Source organism: Carlito syrichta, unplaced genomic scaffold (genome assembly GCF_000164805.1).
Source record: "Carlito syrichta isolate Samal-C Ts95f unplaced genomic scaffold, Tarsius_syrichta-2.0.1 Scaffold302335, whole genome shotgun sequence".
Classification (NCBI taxonomy): Eukaryota; Metazoa; Chordata; class Mammalia; order Primates; family Tarsiidae; genus Carlito; species Carlito syrichta.
In genome coordinates this window covers 26,204-45,628 of record NW_007246431.1, presented here as the reverse complement: position 1 = coordinate 45,628, position 19,425 = coordinate 26,204, and the positions used below count along the sequence as shown (strand labels likewise).

At 40.1% G+C, this 19,425-nt stretch overlaps 1 protein-coding gene across 1 annotated transcript in view; it reads left to right on the top strand.

The window, feature by feature from the left end:
• Window positions 1-19,425, top strand: part of LOC103258716 (attractin) — a 132,173-nt gene that overhangs the window by 89,978 nt on the left and 22,770 nt on the right. Inside the window, exons 19-22 of the mRNA XM_008056380.2 lie at window positions 6,953-7,090; window positions 12,254-12,347; window positions 14,441-14,493; window positions 18,553-18,647. Coding sequence (XP_008054571.2) covers window positions 6,953-7,090; window positions 12,254-12,347; window positions 14,441-14,493; window positions 18,553-18,647 — 380 coding nt within the window. The remainder of the gene's footprint in view (window positions 1-6,952; window positions 7,091-12,253; window positions 12,348-14,440; window positions 14,494-18,552; window positions 18,648-19,425) is intronic.

Here is a 19,425-nt window from a genome sequence, read left to right as displayed (position 1 = left end):
ATTACAGGCACGCACTACCACGCCCGGCTGATTTTTTGATTTATTGTAGAGATGAGGTCTCGCCAAGTTGCCCAGGCGGGTCTTGAACCTGCAGGCTGAGGCAATCCACTCACCTCAGCCTCCCAAGGCACGGGATTACAGGCTGAGCCACCAACGGTTGTTAAATGGTGTGGCTACTTTGGAAAAACAGTTTAGCAGTTCCTCAAAAAGTTAAATATAGAGTTATATGGCCCAACAGTTCCACTCTTGGTTATATGTCATTCAGAAATTTGTACATGAATGCTCATGCCAGGATTATTTATAATAAGCAAAAGTAAAAGCAACCCAAATACCTGTCACCTGGCAAATGTATAAACAAAAAGTAGTGTATTCATACAGTGGAATACTAGTTGACAATAAAAGGGATATTCTGTCACATAGGTGACCCTCAAAAACATACTGTGTGATAAAAAAAGCCAGGTACAAAAGATTATATATTATATGATACCATTTATATGAAATGTTCAAAAAAGCCAAATATAGAGTGACAAAAAGCAGATGTTTAGTGATTTCCTAAGGGATAGAGGTGGAAATGAAGAATAATAGGCTTGAGGTTTTCCGAAGTAGCTGCACCATTTTATATTCTCACCAACACTCATTATTGTCCATCTTTTTTATTATAGCTGTTCTAATGGATGTGAATTGGTATCTTATTGGGATTTTGATTTTTGTTTCTCTAATGACTAATGACATCTTGTTAGCCATTTGTATACCTTCTTTGAGAAATATCTTTTCAGATTCTTTGCCCATTTTAAAATTGTGTTGTCTTTTTACTATTGAGTTCATTGTGAATTCTGGATACCATTCCCTTATTGGGTACATGATTTGCAAATATTTTCTCTATTCCGTAAGTTTCTTCTCATATTCTTTTCTTTTTTCTGAGTCATAGTCTTACTCTGTCACCCAAACTGGAGTGGCATGCTCACGGCCACTGGAGCCTCGACCTGCTGGGCTCAGGTGATCCTTCTGCCTCAGCCTTCCAAGTAGCTGGAACCATAGGCATGCGCCAGCTGATTTTTTGATATATTGTAGAGATGAGGTCTCACCATGTTGCTCAGGCTGGTCTCAAACTCCTGAGCTCAGTCAATCTTCTTGCCTCCACCTCCCAAAGTGCTGGGATTACAGGGGTGAGCCACTGCACCTGGCTCTTTTTTTTTTTTTTAAAGGCAAGAGTCTTACTCTGTCGCCCAGGCTGAAGTGCAGTGGCGTAATCCATAGCTCACTGCAGCCTCAAACTCCTGGCCTCAAGCAATCCTCTGCAAGCAATCCGTTCCTTGCAGCTGGGATGCAGGCACACACCACCATGGCCAGCTCTTTTTTTTTACTTTTTTTTTTTTTTTTGTAGAGACATGGTCTCATTGTGTTGCCCCAGCTGGTCTCAAACTCCAGGCCTCGAGTGCTTGCCCCCCTTAGTCTCCCAAAGTGCTGGGATTGCAAGTGTGAGCCACCACCATGCCCAGCCCTCCCACTTTTCTTAATGGTGTATTTTGAAATCAAACATTTTAATTTGATTAAGTTCAGTGTGTCAGCATTTTCTTTTATCCCATGTGATTTTGGGGATTATATCTAAAAAAAATCAGTGCCCAGCTAACCCAAGATCACAAAGATTTATTCCTATGTTTTTCTTTGAAAAGCTTCTTAGCTCTATCTCTTACTTTGGTCCTTGACCCATTTTCAGTTAATTTTTGTATATAGTGTGAGGAAGTATATGGTACCTGCACCATTTGTTGAAGATGCATTGAATTTTCTTGGCACATTTTTTGAAAATCAGTTGACTATGAATATAAGAGATTATTTCTGAGCTCTCAGTTCTATGCCACTGACCTATCTGTTTCTCCTTACGCCAGTTTCATACCATTTTGATTACTGTAGCTTTGCAGTAAGTTTTGAAACTGGGAACTCAAAGTCCTCCAACTTTATTCTTATTTTTCAAGACTCTTATGGTTATTCTGGGTTCATTGCATTTCCATGTGAATTTTAGGATGAACTCATCAATTTCTGCAAAAAGTCAGCTGGTTTGACAGGGAGTGTGTTGAATATATTGACCAGTTAGGGTTGTATTGCCATCTTAATAATATTAAACTTTCCATCCACGAACCTCGAATGTCTGTTTATTTCAGCATACATGTTCTGCACTTATTTTGTTAAATTTTTTATGTAAAGGATTTTATTCTTCATCATGCTATTGTAGCTGAAATTATAATCTTCATTTTCTTACTGTTCATTGCTAGTGTGTAAAAATACAGTTGATTTTTGTATGTTGATCTTGTGTCATGCAACCTTGCTGCATGCATTTATTATTTCAACTAGTATTTTTAGTGAATGTCTTGGGGTTTTCTACATACACAATCATGTCATCTGTTAATAATAACACAATTTTACTTTTTCCTTTCCAATCTGGTTATCTTTTTTCTTTGAGAGACTAATTACCCTGGCCAGAAACACCAGTATAATGTTGAATTAATGTGGTTGAGAGTAGACATTGTCTTGTTCCTTTTCTTAGGGAGAAAGCATTCTTTCTCCATTAAATAAGATACTGGTTTAGGTTTTTCTGTCAGCATTGGCCTATCAGGTTGAGAAAGTTTCCTCATACCTTGTATTCCTAGTTTTTTCAGGGTTTTTATCACAAATGGTGCTAGATTTTGGCAAGTGCTTTTCCATGTCTATTTTGATGACTATGTGGCTTTGTTCTTTATTTTGTTAATCTGTGTATTACATTAATTGATTTAAAGATGTTAAGCCTGCCTTGCATCACTGGGAAAAAGTCTGTTTGATCATGATGTATAATCCTTTTTATTTTTATTTTTTTGAGTCAGAGTCTCACTCTGTTGCCCAGGCTGGAATGTAGTAGCATGCTCACGGCCTCCACAGCCTCAACCTACTGGGCTCAGGCAATCCTTCTGCCTGAACCTTCCAAGTAGCTGGAACTACAGGTTTGTGCCACCACACCCGGCTAATTTTTTGATTTATTGTAGAGACGAGGTCATGCCAAGTTGCCCAGGCTGGTCTTGAACCCCTGGGCTCAGGCAGTCCTCTTGCTTCTGCCTCCCAAAGTGCTGGGATTACAGACATGAGCCACCGCACCCTGTCATATAATCCTTTTTAATATGTTGCTGGATTCAATTTGCTAGTTGTTAGTTGAGGATTTTGTGTTTATATTCATGAGGGATATAGGTTTTTAGTTTACTTTTTTTGTGTGATGACTATCTGGCTTTGGTACCAGAGATAGTACTAGCCTTATAGAGTGAGTTGGAAGGTACCCTTCCTCCTCTATTTACTGGAAAAACTTGTAAAAGATTAACATCGGTTCTTTTTAAAATGTTGATAGAATTCATCAGTGAAGCCATCTAGACCTGGGCTTTTTCTTTGTGGGAAGATTTTAAGTTATTAATTCAATCTCTTGTTATGATCTATTCAGATTTTCTATTTCTGCATCAGTTTTAGTAATCTGTGCTTTTCTAGGAGTCTGTCTCTTTCATCTAGGGTATCAAATGTGTTGGTATACAGTTCATAGTATTTTCTTGTATTTCCTGCAAATAACTGTTTACTCATATGTCTGCTCCCATTTAACCTATTGAGAATTTTTTTGTTTTGTGTCTGATTTTATTTTATTTATTCTTTGCAAGGGCTCTAAATATTGTGAGGTTTTTTTCAGTGCTTGCTCTCTTGCTTTGTGGATGTAGTAATTCAAGCCTCTTTGAATATAATAAAATTAATATTTTTCATTCTCATATTTCTTGCATTAACCCTTCCTTCAGGACTAGTTGCTGTGCATGTTTATCCTAGTGGTGCTTGTAGGTTGAGAATTTTCTTATAGTGAGGCTGATTTGTATTTCTAACTGAAAGCGTACTTCTGTCAGCACTGGCCTATGGTTGGGTGTACTGAGCTATTGTGGAGCTGTAGTATGATGCCCTGGCCAGCCTCAAGACTCTTCAGCTCTGGTATGCCTGAACTGTTGTTTTGTTTTGTTTTTGAGTTGAAGTCTCACTCTGTCACCCAGGCTGGAGTGCAATGGCATGTTCACGGCCACCGCAGCCTCAACCTGCTAGGCTCAGGCGATCCTTCCACCTCAGCCTTCCAAGTAGTGGGAACTACAGGCACGTGCCACCACGCCCAGCTAATTTTTTGATTCATTGTAGAGATGAGGTCTCATCAAGTTGCCTGGGCTGGTCTCGAACCCATGGGCTCAGGCAGTCCTCTTGGCCTCCCAAAGTGCTGGGATTATAGGCATGAGCCACCGTGTCTAAGCTGTCTGGACTGTTATAGACTGGATTGTATTCCTCTGTCATTGGAGGAAGGAAGGAACAATGGACCCAGGTACCTGGATACATTTGGCATGTTCATGGGTGTGTCAAGTGCCTCCCCTCTTGGGTGTTATGGCATCTTAAACCTTTGCATTCGGGTGTCCCCTCTGACATCCATCTCTGACATTTACACTTCCTGCTGTTCACCACTCTCCTGGGTCTGCTCTGCCTTCTAGCCTCTGCTGGATTTTTCAGGTGTTGATTGTTAGAGCGCACATAGTCACTTTGGCAGTCCCCTCCTTCTCTGAGGGGGCATTGTAAATCTAGCAAACCACTTGAATATCCCCTCTCATGGGACATAAAGAGATTGCTGACTATACAGGACAAAGTTATGCCAGCACAAATTTTTCAAAAATGTATGTTTCCTTGAGTTTTTCAATTCAAGTTGCATGAAAAAGCAAATAAAGAGATGGAATATCTACTGAGATAAGATTGATCAGTTGAAAAGTAGTTTTTAGGAATCACAAGAACATCCTTCCACATCTTCTTCAAACAAAAGACTGGACAATAAATTACATATTAATGTGGGAGGAAGAAAACAAGGCTGTATTGTCTGTTCGAATAGAACAATACCAGGTGGAAGATATCAAATTACTATTGCACAACATGTGTCAGTGAACCTGCAATGTTCACATGTTACCACATATTAGAAAAATATAAGATACGAAATTTTAATTTTTTTTGCCGTAAATAAGTTCCTCAATATCCAAAATCCCATTATAAGCCAAATATCATTATAATAAAACAATTGGTTCCAATGCTATACAATTCAATACGAAGTGATTAGTTTTTCACTATTTTGTTAAAAAGTGTGGTCAAGTTGCTGGTAAGTGATCTGCAAGATGTCTTCGAGTGCAAAGGGTTAAAAATAGCTAGTGCTGACTGGGCAGCACAGTGGCTCAGGCCTGTAATTCCAGCACTTTGGGAGGCCGAGGTAAGAGGATTGCCTGAGGCCACATGTTTGAGACTAGCCTGGACAACTTGGCAAGACCTCGTCTCTACAATAAATCTAAAAAATCAGGCAGGTATGGTGGCATGTGCCTGTAGTTTCAGCTTTTTGGAAGGCTGAGACAGAAGACAGAAGGATCACCTGAACCCAGCAGGTCAAGGCTGTGATGGCTGTGAGCAGTGTGCCACTGCACTCCAGCCTGGACGAAAGAGTGAGACTCCAACTCAAAAAAAAAAGAGTGAGACTCTAACTCAAAAAATAATAAAATGAAATTAAAAATAGCTGATGCATTGCCCTGATTTTTCTTTCTGACCCCTGTTTTCTCCCACTGTAGCCCTGGACAGATACCTCAGCCAGCTGGTGAGCAGGCACAGAGCAGATCGTGTGCCACTTCCTGCTGTCCACCACTCTCCTGAGACCTGCTCTGCCTTCCAACCTCTGTTGGATTTTTCAGCAGTTGATTGATAGAGTGCACATAGTCACTTTGGCGGTCCCCTCCTTCTACATTCAGATGCTGGTGTTTCAATTCCCCTTTTTCTGTTAGATTGACCCCATCTGCTTTATAATTTCTAGAAATTCTTGACTACTTCAGAAGTATCTTCAGAAGAAGCAGCTTTTCTTTTTATGCCACACTTTGGTTGATTTATCCTTGTTTTTACATTTCTGCTTTAATTTCAGTGGGGTTTTGAAGGGGAAGAGAGAGAGAAGCTTTTCAGACTTTTTTTCGTAACTGATTTGAGGTATTACATTGTATGTGTGTTGTGCTTTACCCTTTGTTACATGCAACTGTATGTTGCCCATCTTCACAGGAACAAAATGAATCTCCAACACATCTAAGTAAATTTGGGACATTTATAACTGATACAGTCATTTCGAGTTTTATTGTTGTAGTCTATGTAAAACAACTAAAAACTCTACAGGTAACAAACAGAACAGGTACAAATGCTGTGGAAAGTTGCCAAGATGGTAAAAAAAATGTGTTCATTGATCAACCAAGACAGATCTGCAGAATTAGATTTTGTTTACAATGGTACAGGTTGTGTACTGTGTGAATGTTATCTCCCCCCACATGCCTTCCAGAGTTCTGCAGTGCACAGCCTGTACGGCTGTCCTGAGCAGTCGTGAAAGGTCCAGGCTTTATATGCCTCTTTGGTTGTAAAATCTTATATTCATCAGGAGTCTTAATAATCCCATTTGTGGAAATGTTGTGGTAAAATAATTGTGATCTAAATTAAAAATCAAAACTGAATGTTAATATGAACACCACTGTGTAAGACTGTATAGAAAAATAGTGGAAGGAAAGATACTAGATGTGAACAGTGGTCTTTGGGTGGTGGAATTGTATATGATTTTTTTCCCTATCTTTTTATTTTTCAAATACACTATCATGAGAATATAATTTTTACAGTGAGTAACAACAAAAATTATTTTTAAATATTGCTCTGGGCTTTCACCTTGCTGTGATATATTTTTTTTATCTTCCTGCAGTAGATCTTTTTGGTGATTGATCTTATTTCTCAAACTAGTTTTTAGTAGGCCTTTTCTGATAATTTTATATCAAGAGGCAGTAAGGAACTTAAGAAGATAGTTGCAAATTTTGCTGAACTTACTCCACACAATTCTGCCATATAACAGGCCCCTTGAAATTCTTTTTTCCAGCCTGCCAGTGCAATGGCCACAGCAAATGCATCAATCAGAGCATCTGTGAGAAGTGTGAGAACCTGACCACAGGCAAGCACTGTGAGACCTGCATATCTGGCTTCTACGGGGATCCCACCAACGGAGGGAAATGTCAGCGTAAGTCAAGTTGGTCAGGCTTACTGATGAAAAATCAATGTGGAATGTAAGACTTTAGATTTGATTTAAATATCCAAGAGGAAAAAACTACTTTATTTTGGATAATGCGCTTCTTATTGTCATAGTTGTCAGAAGCTCAGCTGAGCTGGAAGAGAGATCCCCAACTCTCCCTGTTTCCTTTTCCCTCATGGAACAGTGCACTAGTCGAGGGTCAGGTGTATCAGCTCAGATATGAGGGTCCTGAGGGCCCTCTCACTATGGAGGAGTCCTGAACAAAAGGCTTCTACAGTATTATGGACCCTGAGGTTGCAGAGAGGGTGAAGGGGAAGGGCTAGAAATAGGGAACTCTTGCCTCCCCCCATAAGGAGGCTTCCTTCTCCCCCATGAAAAAGACCTCAGCCCAAAGCGTCAGATAAGGAGACCTGGGAATGAAGACTGCAGGGCCAGGAATGCAAATATGTGAAAGAGCATGACTGATGAGATGGGCCTGAAAAATTGCAACTCCCTTGGTTGCAACTCCCTCAGACCCCAATGCTTGCTGCACCCTGGGTCTGCTGTGTCGTGGGCAGCCTTTTCCCTGGGGCAACCAGGTAAAGCCTGTGTCAGTGCCTATGGTTGGGCCTGAAAAATTACTGCAGGTTTTTTAACCAGGAGCTGGAATCCTCAATACTCTAGTATATTTTAAAAATTTAAATAGTCTCCTGTTTCCCCATTCATGTCAAGTAGAAGCCTGTAAACAATAGGACATTTTATTATTAGAATAAAAATGGTGTATATATTACATATATGTGTGTGTATATATATGTAATATATATATATTTTTTCTTTTGGAGATAGAGTTTCACTCTGTCGCCCAGGCTAAAGCACAGTGGCAGGATCATAACTCACTGAAGCCTCACACTCCTGAGTTCAAGTGATCCTTCCATCTCAACCTTCTGAGTAGCTGAGACTGAAGGCACGTACACCATGCCTAGCTAATTTTTAAATTTTTTGTAGAGATGAGATCTTGCTGTGTTGCCCAGGCTGATCTTGAACTCGTGGACTCAAGCGATTCTCCCTCCTCTGTCTCCCAAAGTGCTAGGATACCCAGCAAAAATTATATTTTTAAAAAATGACAAGTGACACTAATGAAATGATTTTTTTTATTCATTCTAATTTCCAACTAAAAAATACAGTGAGTCCTCTAGTTCAAAGACTCTTCAAGTTTCAAGTTCTTTTTTTTTTTTTTTTTGAGTTGGAGTCTCACTCTGTCACCCAGGCTGGAGTGCAGTGGCACACTCACAGCCACCCCAGCGTCAACCCACTGGGCTCCAGCAATCCTTCTGCCTCAGCCTTCCAAGTAGCCGAAACTACAGGCGCATGCTACCACTCCTGACTAATTTTCTAGTTATTGTAGAGATGAGGTTTCGCCAAGTTGCCCAGGTTGGTCTCAAACTCATGGGCTCAGGTAATCTACTTGCTACAGCCTCCCAAATACTGGGATTATAGGCTGAGCCGCTGAGCCCAGTGACTTTTCAAGTTCTGAGCAGGAAAAATAAATGACAAAGAAAATCTCTACCCATTAATACATCCTAGATCCTACCTCCAAACTCTTTTTTTTTTTTAATTAAATATGGGTTTTTTTTCCCTGCCTAAAATTATTTTTATTCCCTTCTATTTCTTTTTTTTTATAATCAATATTTTTTATTATGATGTTGTGGGGTACAGTTAAGGGTTAGGTATACAAATACGTTTCATTCAGGCACCCTATTGATAAGAGGTGCTTCCCCATCCCCAGACAGATATTTGCTATCGTTAATCCCATCTCCCTCCCCCCCCATAGTTTCCCACTACTGTCAGTCATTTTCTTACAGTATTAGGTTGGATGTTGAAGGTCCATTATATGAGTGAGAACATGTGATACTTGGACCTTTGTTTTTGTGAGAGGTCACTCAGTATTATAGACTCTAGTTCCATCCAGGTTGCTGTGAAATTCATGATTTTGTTCTTTTTTCTGGCTGCGTAGTATTCCACCATGTATATGTACCACATTTTTTTAATCCAGTCCTCTTTTGATGGGCAGCATGATTGCTTCCAGGTTCTTGCTATTGTGAACAATGCTGCGATAGACATATGTGTGCAGGTATCTTTTTTATAGAGTGATTTGAGTTCTTCCGGATATATTCCCAGTAGGGGGATTGCGGGGTCATATGGGAGGTTGATATTTAAAGCTTTTAGGAATCGCCACACTGCTTTCCACAGAGGTTGCACTAGTTTACACTCCCACCAACAGTGTAGAAGTGTTCCCTTTTCTCCACACCCTCTCCAGCAGCTGTTATTTTTTGAGTTGATAATTGCCATTCTGACTGGAGTACCTCCAAACTCTTTAATGTGGCCCTTTAGAATCTGATTTCAGACCAGCCAGAAGAATGGTAATGTTCTAGCTGTATGTCCCTTGTCCTCTCTGGGTCTCAGTTTCCTTTTCAGTAAAGTGGGGATAATAGGGTAGTTGTTGAGATTAAAGCAGTTGGAGCAGTGCATGACACATAGTCAACACTCAGTAGATGAGAGCAGTTCTTATACACTTCTAATTTCATTTCCCACTACTCTCAAAATTTCTCGCTCAAATTAAAAGGTAAAAATATTTTCCTACTTTTTATGAATAGACTTTATTCACTAGATAGTAACCAGAGTATCTAACATGATAGGGTGGTAGATGTGCACAAGGCATTGTGCTGATAGTCACTTGGGACAGCTTTTATTACTCCCCAAGGTAAAGTAAACTTCCACAAGGTCTCACAGGGAGATGTGGCCAAGCTAAGAACGACATCCAGTCTGTGCTGGTCTTAACTACTGGGCCTGGTCGTACCGCTAGGTGCCATTATTTCTATATCAGCAGCTGTCATCTTGAAAAATCACATTTTTCTCATTGATATCTATAGGGCCTGAATAAAGTTGTCCCAAATTTAGAGCTTGCTTTATTTTTCAGAGTCCTAACCCATAATAAAAAGCATGGTTTTAGAATACTGCGAGTGGCACCAAGTCTGTAATATTTTCTTCTTCAAATTGCATAGTCCTTAGCTAAGGATAATAGCCACAATTTATTGAATGTTTACTGTTTTAGGTTTCATACACATATTATCTCATTTAATCCTCACAACAACCCCATGAGATAAGTACTCCTGTTATCTCCATCAAATAGATGAGGAAACTAAGACTCAGAAAGGTTAAGTAACATGCCCAGAGTTATAGAAGAGCCAAGTGGAGGACAAGCCCAGGCAAAGGACTCCAGGCCTTTGCTTTTCGCTAATATGCTGCACATCCCTCCCACACTCAGCAGAACCAAGAATCGAACACTCATGTTTGACTACAGCATCCATTCTAGAGATGCTAATCTCTATGCTGTTCTGTTGTAAAAGTTTCTTTGGGCTCTATTTTTTTTCTCTACAGGATTTATTCTTTCTATCTATCTATCTATCTATCTATCTATCTATCTATCTATCTATCTATCTAATCTATCTATCTAATCTATCTATGTCATAGTCTCATTCTTTCGCCCAGGCTGGTATGCAGTGTCATGCTCACAGCCACTGCAACCTTGACCTGCTGAGCTAAGGCAATCCTTCTGCCTCAGCTTCCAAGTAGCTGGAGCCACAGTCATGCTCTACCACGCCTGGCTAATTTTTTTATTTATTGTAGAGACAAGCTCTCACCATGTTGCCAAGCTGTTCTTGAACCCCTGAGCTCAGGCAATCCTCTTGCCTCCGCCTCCTAGAGTGCTGGGATTACAGGTATGAGCCACCATGCCCAGCTTACAGGATTTATTTTTAAAGTACACCTCTGTGGTGGCTCAGCCTATAATTCCAGCACTTTGGGAGGCCGAGGCAAGTGGTTTACCTGAGTTCGAAACCCACCCGGGCAAGTTGGCGAGGCCTCGTCTCTACAATAAATCAAAAATTAGCCGGGTGTAGTAGTGCGCACCTGTAGTTCCGGCTACTTGGAAGGCTGAGGCGGAAGGATCACTGGAGCCCAGCAGGTCAAGGCTGCAGTGACCAGGAGTGTGCCACTACACTCCAGTCTGGTCGACAGAGTGAGACTCCAACTCAAAAAATAAATAAATAAATAAATAAAGGACACCTCTGCAGCCTCTAATTTATTCACAGAAAAACAAAGTATAAAGTCAAAGATATTAGGCAAAAAGACTTCCACTTATTTCAAGTAGATTATAAAATGTATTACAGCTTGCTGGCACAGTGGTTCACGCCTGTAATCCCAGCACTTTGGGAGGCTGAGGTGAGAGGATTGCCTGAGCCCAGGGTTCAAGACCAGTCTGGGCAACTTGGTGAGACCTTGTCTCTACAATAAATCTAAAAAATTAGTCAGGCGTGGTGGCGTGCGCCTATAGTTACAGCTACTTGGAAGGCTAAGGCAGAAGGATCACCTGAGCCCAGCGGGTCGAGGCTGTGGTGGCTGTGAGCGTGCCACTTCACTCCACATTAGCCTGGGTAACAGTGAGACTCTGACTCAAAAAATAAAAAATATAAAAATAAAATGTATCATAGCTTGTATTGTATGTTGGATGCTAAAGGCTAGAGATGCATTGAGAAAGCCATAGGAGGGAGATGGGAAGAGTTGTTTTCATAAAGACAAAGGAGAAGGTAAGGCAAGGTTGACAAGTCCTGAGGGCCTCTAAAATGCTGTCCTTGACATTAGAATCCCACCCTAGTTCTGAATCCTGATGTGATTCAAAATGTGACCATTGTGGAGAAGACACCTCAGCCAAGGTGGAGGGCAGCCATCTCCAGAGTGTCTCCATGGGGTCAGGGACTGTGCCCCCATACCCAGTATCTGGCACTCTAGAGATGCTTCATAAGTATTTATTGAATACACGAAAGAATCAGTGAAAAAGAGTCTATTGAAAAGATCAGAATTGTGATTGCTTCAGATGGCAGCAGAAACCAGCGTTCTCTTTCCTCCTATCCTTTGTCTTTGGTCTCTTTCCTGTTGCCTTTACGTTATTATCATTAGCTGAAAAATTGTGAATCTTACCTTTTAATATTCTTATTTTAATCTGTCTTTCCTGTCTAACCCAATTCAGATAAAATTACTTGTTTTGGAAATAGTCTCTGATAGTCCTGCTTTAAGCTAGTCATGACCTCTGTTTCTTTCTCCCTTCCTCCGCAGCATGCAAGTGCAACGGACATGCGTCGCTGTGCAATACCAACACGGGCAAGTGCTTCTGCACCACCAAAGGCGTGAAGGGGGACGAGTGCCAGCTGTGAGTACCTCACTCCTGGTACCACCAGGGAGAACCTACTGGCTCTGTGGCTGCCTGAGTCCCACCCCAAGAGTCACCCCCTTCCCATGTTGCCATGGGCTCTCAGGGTTGTTTAGTTTGAAATTTTGCCCTTCCTATTTCAGACAAATTAACCCCTGAACAGAAGTCATCGGGTTAGCAGCAATCCTTAATGGCTTTTTAATTCACATTTTTATGGTTGAGTGACATTTCCTGGGTTGCTAATTTGGATTAGTCAGTTTAACTTGAGCGACTACTTGATTTTTGTCATGTAAAGCGAGTACACTCTTTCCTGAAGGGAATAATTGTAAGAAACTGGTGTTCCAGTGGTATTTATTTGGCATTTTGGTTATCTGATAATGGAAATGATCCTCTTGTCTTTACCAGATCCCTCCTGCTCTAGCATTTTCTTTGGTGAAGTGTGTGAAGCATCTTCCAGGGGAGGGTTTGGAGTCCTCATCCATGAGGATTCAGACTTCAGGTTTCAGACCTGGTCCTGCCTCCACTGGACAGGATGCTCTTAATGCAAATTACTGAACCATGCTGAGCCTCAGTTTCCACATCTATCAGTAGTAGGACTAACTAATTACTTTTAGTTTTCTGGTAAGTTGAAGCAAGAGAGATTATTCCCCAATCAGCATATATCTGTCTGCCTCACTAGAAAACCTCTTAAAACACATGCATCCAGATTTACTCATTCTCTCAAGAAAAGACTTGAGAGAAGTTTTTAGTATCAAAACATTGAGTTATAAAAGCAGATACATCATTTTAAACTTTGTTTTTCTTTCTTTTTTTTTTTTTGAGTTGGAGTCTCACTTTGTCGCCCAGACTGGAGTGCAGTAGCCACTCCTGGCCACCACAGCCTCGGCCTGCTGGGCTCTGGCGATCCTTCCGCCTCAGCCTTCCGAGTAGCCGGAATTATAGGCATGCGCCACCACGCCTGGCTGATTTTTTTATTTGTTGTAGAGATGAGGTCTCGCTGCCCAGGCGGGTCTCGAACCCGCGGGCTCAGGCAATTCACTCACCTCAGCCTCCCAAAGGCACGGGATTACAGGCTGAGCCACTGAGCCCGGCTAACTTTGTTTTTCTTAAAGAACCATAGTAATAATGTCACCAGTGATTGAGACACTGATCTGAGATTCAGCAGATAATTGGTCTGTCTGCATTTGATAGTTTACATCAATGTGTGTGTTTTTCATGTTGCTCTAAAGCCAATACATGAAGAAAGATTGAATTTAACTTTTAGATCCATGTTTCTTCAAACAGAAAAATATGATAGGCCAAAAAATCACTCTTGCCCCAGATGATAGCAACAAAGGCATGAGGTGTGGTCTAGGGGAAACCTTTAAAGTTCCTTCTAGGGATTATAGATATAATATAGTCAAGGGCTAATAATCACCCTGGATAGAAGGACAAGATGTGCCTGTCAAGCTTACCTGAGAAAAGTGCTTCCCCCAATCTTTTCCCTCCCTTCCTCATATCTCATAGTTGTTTGCTTAAATGAGGTGGGAGACTGGGTTCGGCTGATGTTTATAGATGGTATCTATGGGGAAGTTAAGTTTTTTGAGTAGAACTTTTTTTTTCTGTAGACTGGTGAACACTTGTTTCAAGGCTTAAAAAAAAGAAAAGTGGTTCCTGGTTATTTAGTCTTCTCTCACTTATTTTTAAAGAACAGAATTAGTTTATTTAGGGAGAATAGGAAAGAAGTGAGAAATGAATACTTGGAAAACGTTTTGACTGTACTTTTAGAAGAATATATAGTCCTCACAAAAGTGAAAACAAGTTTTCTGTTATAGTACACAGGGACTAGATTTATTATCTTTGGACTTACTTCATGTACTTTGGCAAATGCTTGTCAGTTCTCATATAGTTGGTGTAGAAATTGCTGGGCAGGCAGCACTGAGAATTCATGCACATGTTCCCTAGTCCACTTGATCTGAGTGACAGTGATGAATGCAATTATAGTGAATCCAGACATCTGTACTTTTTATATGAAGTGATCAGTTTATTTTTTAAATGAATGTAGATTCTGTTTAAAATAGCAGTATAAAATAATTTTCATTTTTCCTTCCTAGATGTGAGGTAGAAAATCGATACCAGGGAAACCCTCTCAAAGGAACATGTTATTGTAAGTGTTTTTGCAATTCTTATTTCTAGAAGCAAAGTAGTTCAGTAAAACTCCACTGTTTTCTTTAACATGGTTTGAGAATGGTAAGTGCTATAGGAATATAGCAAGCAACCATGAATTATCCCCTGACACTTCCCCGTGTTTACATTCTATCAAGTTTATTTCATTTGTGAGCACCATTATAAGCTGTTTTAACTGTGGTTTATGTTGATGTGTTTGTAGCAGATATCAGGAGAGAGTACAGAGATTATGCATCTCTGGCTTTCCTTATCTATGTTCTTCTGAAATCTTACTTCATTTGCCATTCATTACCTGGTTGAGGCCATCATATTTCATATTTTAGGATATAGATCAAAACCAGAGTCCTTAAAATATAGATGAAGTTTCATCTATATTCTCTCTGAAACTGCTTTGTATTAACCACCTTGGAATGAAAGATGAATCTGGCAAAGTGACCAGGTTTTTATGGGTAATGCATTTTCTCCCTCTAGGAGAATCCACATGATAGGATAGATTATAAGACCAGAGAAAAGGGAGTTATGTTATGCTAAATCCATTGTAATTATATACCTGCTATAGCAGACTGGATAGCATCCCCTCAAAATTCACGTCCACTTGGAACCTGTGAATGTGACTTTATACACACACAGTGCCAAAAATATGTATATATATAAATTTTAAGAGACGGTATCAATGTATTACTTTTCAAATTTGAATTAAATTACAGTAGCAATTGGTAATATGATGTTTGTTCAACCATGCTTCCGCCGTTTTCTTTGACTGTTCTGCCAGTTGCATGGTGACTCTAGCATTCATTTGATTAATGCCATCTTTTGCATGAACATTATGCTTAAAATGTGTATACATCTTTTTGTCACCCTCTGTATATATCTCTCTCTCTCTTCTGTATATGTGTATATATATATATATATATATATATATATATATATATATACAGAATTTTTTTTTTTTATTGGAGACTCACCCTGTTGCTTAGGCTGGAGTGCAGTGGCACGCTCATGGCCACTGAATGCTTGACCTGCTGGGCTCAGCTGATCTTTTCACCTCAGCCTTCCAAGTAGCTGGGACTACAGGCGTGCACCACCATGCCCAGCTAATTATTTATTTATTGTAGAGATAAGGTCTTGCCAAGTTGCTTAGGCTAGTCTAAAACCCATGGGCTCAGGCAATTCTTTCACTTTGGTCTCCCAAAGTGCTGGGATTATAGGTGTGACCCACCGTGCCCAGCCTTATATACATCTTCTAAAAGAAAACAGGATAAAAATTTCTTGACCTCAGGCAGGGAAAAGAGTTCTTAGATGTCATTCTAAAAGCACAATTCATGAACAAAAGAATTAATTAATAAGACTTTATCAAAATTTAAAATGTATATATAAGAAAACCATTCAAGGCTGGGCACAATGGCTCACACCTATTATCCCAGCACTCTGGGAGATTGAGGCGACAGGATTACCTGAGCCCAGGAGTTCAAGACCAACCTGTGCGACATGGTGAGACCTGGTCTCTACAATGAATCAAAAAAAATAGCTGGGTGTGGTGGTGCACACCTGTAGTTTCAGCTACTTAGAAGACTGAGGTGGAAGGATCAGCTGAGCCCAGCAGGTAGAGTCTGTGGTAGCTATGACTGTGCCCCTGCACTCCAGCCTGGATGAGAAAGTGCAACTCCAAGTCAAAAAGAAAGAAACCCATTCAAAAAATAAAAAGCCACAGACTAGAGAAAATATTTGGAAGTCATATATTTGTTAATGAGCTTGTATCCAGAATTTATAAAGAACTCTTACAACTGAATAAGAAGTCAATTTCAATTAAAACAGGCAAAAATTTGAATAAACATTTCACCAAAGATATAACAACGACCGATAAGCACATTAAAAGCTACGTAGCATTTTTCTTAGCTTTGGCCCCCTCCCCTATGTTGGGGAGGTGAATCTCCCCGTCTTTAACTTACTTTCTGAATAAACTATGTTTTCCAATCTAAAAATAAAATAAAAGCTGTTTGGCATCATTAGTCATTTGGGATAGGCATGTTAAAAATCACAGTCAGATATACTTCTAGAATAACTAGAATCAAAAGCCAATCCCATGGTTTAATAGAAGACTGCTGTATGGCTGGGCTCGGTGGCTCAGCCTGTAATCCCAGCACTTTGGGAGACCGAGATGAGTGGATTGCCTGAGCCCGCGGGTTCGAGACCAGCCCTGGCAACTTGATGAGACCTCATCTCTACAATAAATAAAAAATGAGCTGGGCATGGTAGCACGTATGGGAGTTCCAGCTACTTGGAAGGCTGAGGCAAAAGGATCACCGGAGCCCAGCAGGTCAGCCCTGGGGTGGCCATGAGTGTGCACTGCACTCCAGCCTGGGTGACAGAGAAGACTCCAACTCAAAAAAAAAAAAAGAAGAAGACAGCTGTAATCTTATGTTTGCTTCAGCATCCAATCTGTTGCAATACACCTCTTTGGTTAAACACGTGAAAAAAAACCAGCCTCACCAGCCATGTAGTTGGAAACTGATGGAGTATTTTAAGAGGCTTCTCAGATAATAACTGTGGATTTCCTTTCATATCATGCTGAAACTGGACAACTGGCCATTTCATAAAGGTGAATTGAAATGGGGAGGTAGAAAAACACATCAGTGAACTTTTTGTGATCTGGTATATTAAAATCTGCTTGTTTATCTTGCAGGGGAAAAAAGCCAACCCCAAGTTTTAGCAAGGTTGTTGAGAAACTGGAACCTTCATGCATTGCTTTTGGGAATGTAAAATGGTATAGCCACTTTGAAATATCATTCGGCAGGTTCTTAGATAATTAAAAATAAACTTACCAACAGCTTCTTATTTCCCTTTCCCCCAACCCCTGGCAACTTCCATTCTAGTTTGTTTCTATGAATTTGACTACTCCAAGTGCCTCATCTAAGTGGAATCATGTAGTATTTGTCTTTTTGTGACTGTTTTATTTCACTTAATATGGTATGTTAAGGGTCATTCATAATGTAGCATATGCCAGAATTTCCTTCCTTTTTTAAGGCTGGATAATCTTCATCATATCTCAGTACCACATTTTGGTCATCCTGTTGGCAGACCCTTGGGTTGTTTCTACCTTTTTTGGTTATTGTGAATAATGCTACTATGAACATGGGTTTACAAATATCTGTTTGAGACCCTGTTTTCAGTTCTTTTGGGTATATACCCAGAAGTGCAATTGCTAGATTATATGGTAATTATATTCTTTATTTTTTTAAGAACTGTCATACTGTTTTCTACAGCAGCTGTTCCATTTTACATTCCTACCAACAGTGCACAAGGATTCTAAATTTTTCACATCCTCGCCAACACTGTTACTTTCTGGTTTTTTGTCAGTAGCTATCCTAATGGGTGCAAAGTGCTATCTCATTGTGGTTTTAATTTGCATTTCCTTAATGATCAATGATATTGGGTAACTTTTCATGTGCTTATTGGCCATTTGTATATGTTCCTTAGAGAAAAATCTGTTCAAGTCCTTGGCCCATTTTTAATCAGGTTTTTTTGTTGTTATTGAGTTGTACAGTAAACTTTTAAGAATTAAATTATACCAACTTTGCCAGTAAGCTTTCTTTCAGTCTGTGTTCCTTTGCTACATTACAGCAATCTTTGAATGCTCTTTCTTTCTGGAATAAGATGATCAAAGTATTTATTCATTGCCCCAGACCTAGAATCAATCATTGTTCCATGGAGTCATAGTTCCTGTTATACCATCAGTTTATATCTTTGTATCCTTAAGCTAAACCTAGCATGTAATAGATGTATAATTAATATTTATGAGTTAGGGTGGAACTTCACATCTCAGCCAGGGCCATAATATAAGTAGGGTTTAGTGAGTTTTCCCCGCTAAAATGATACTGCCTACAGACGTGATTTTCTTTTAAAAATCTGGGTGAGTTTAAGTGCTTTTCTGGTTATTGAATTTGTGAGAAAAGCGGCTTGTATCTTTAGAGGCCTGTTCTCTATTGTTTTGTTTTTGTTTTGTTTCCGATTTTAAATATGTATTACTTTCTTTCCATAGATACTCTTCTTATTGACTATCAGTTCACTTTTAGCCTATCCCAGGAAGATGACCGCTATTACACAGCCATCAATTTTGTGGCCACTCCTGATGAAGTAAGATTTTTAAACGTGTTGCTGTTATGTTGTGGATTTGTGTGGGCCTTTTTCTTGTATTTAGGGTGGAAGCACTGCCTCAGCAGTAGTCTCCAGAGTACAGCACACAGGATGATCTCTAGAAGTGTAGGAGAGAAATGTTAGAATCTACATATTATCTCCTTTTCATCTAAAAGGCAAGAGCGGTGTTAATAAGATTTACCAGGGTCTGAGACACAGACTGACATTGATTCCACACACACTTGGTTTGCCTGTCAACCCATTACAGCCCCAACAGAAACAGAGAGGAGATTGTAGGGGCAGCTCCGCTGTCAGTGAACAGATGGCAGAGACTGGATTTACTGTCTCAAAACTGACCAGAGGCTTAAAGAGCATCCATGAGGGCACTAACAATTGAAATGTCAGACATGCAAGCACAAGCAGACAGCAAGGGGAGAGGCAGAAGCGACACTTCTAGAATGAATTCTTAGCCTCATTAGGAGGTAACATAGCAAATGTTTAGTTGGGTTCAACAAGAAGTTGGCCGGGAACAATTTAAATTGTTAAAACTACTGTTTGAAATGTGGATTTGTATCTGCTGTCATTGATGATGAAGCCCAATCTCCCATAAGATATTACCTAGTAGTACATGGAAGCCAATATAACATGACATTTAGAAGTGAAGCAGCTGTTCATAGGAACCCCATCTTGAAGCCCACCAGAAGTTTCTGAGCCAGGTGCGGTGGTTCATGCCTGTAATCCTACCACTTTGGCAGGCTGAGGCAAGAGGATCGCTTGA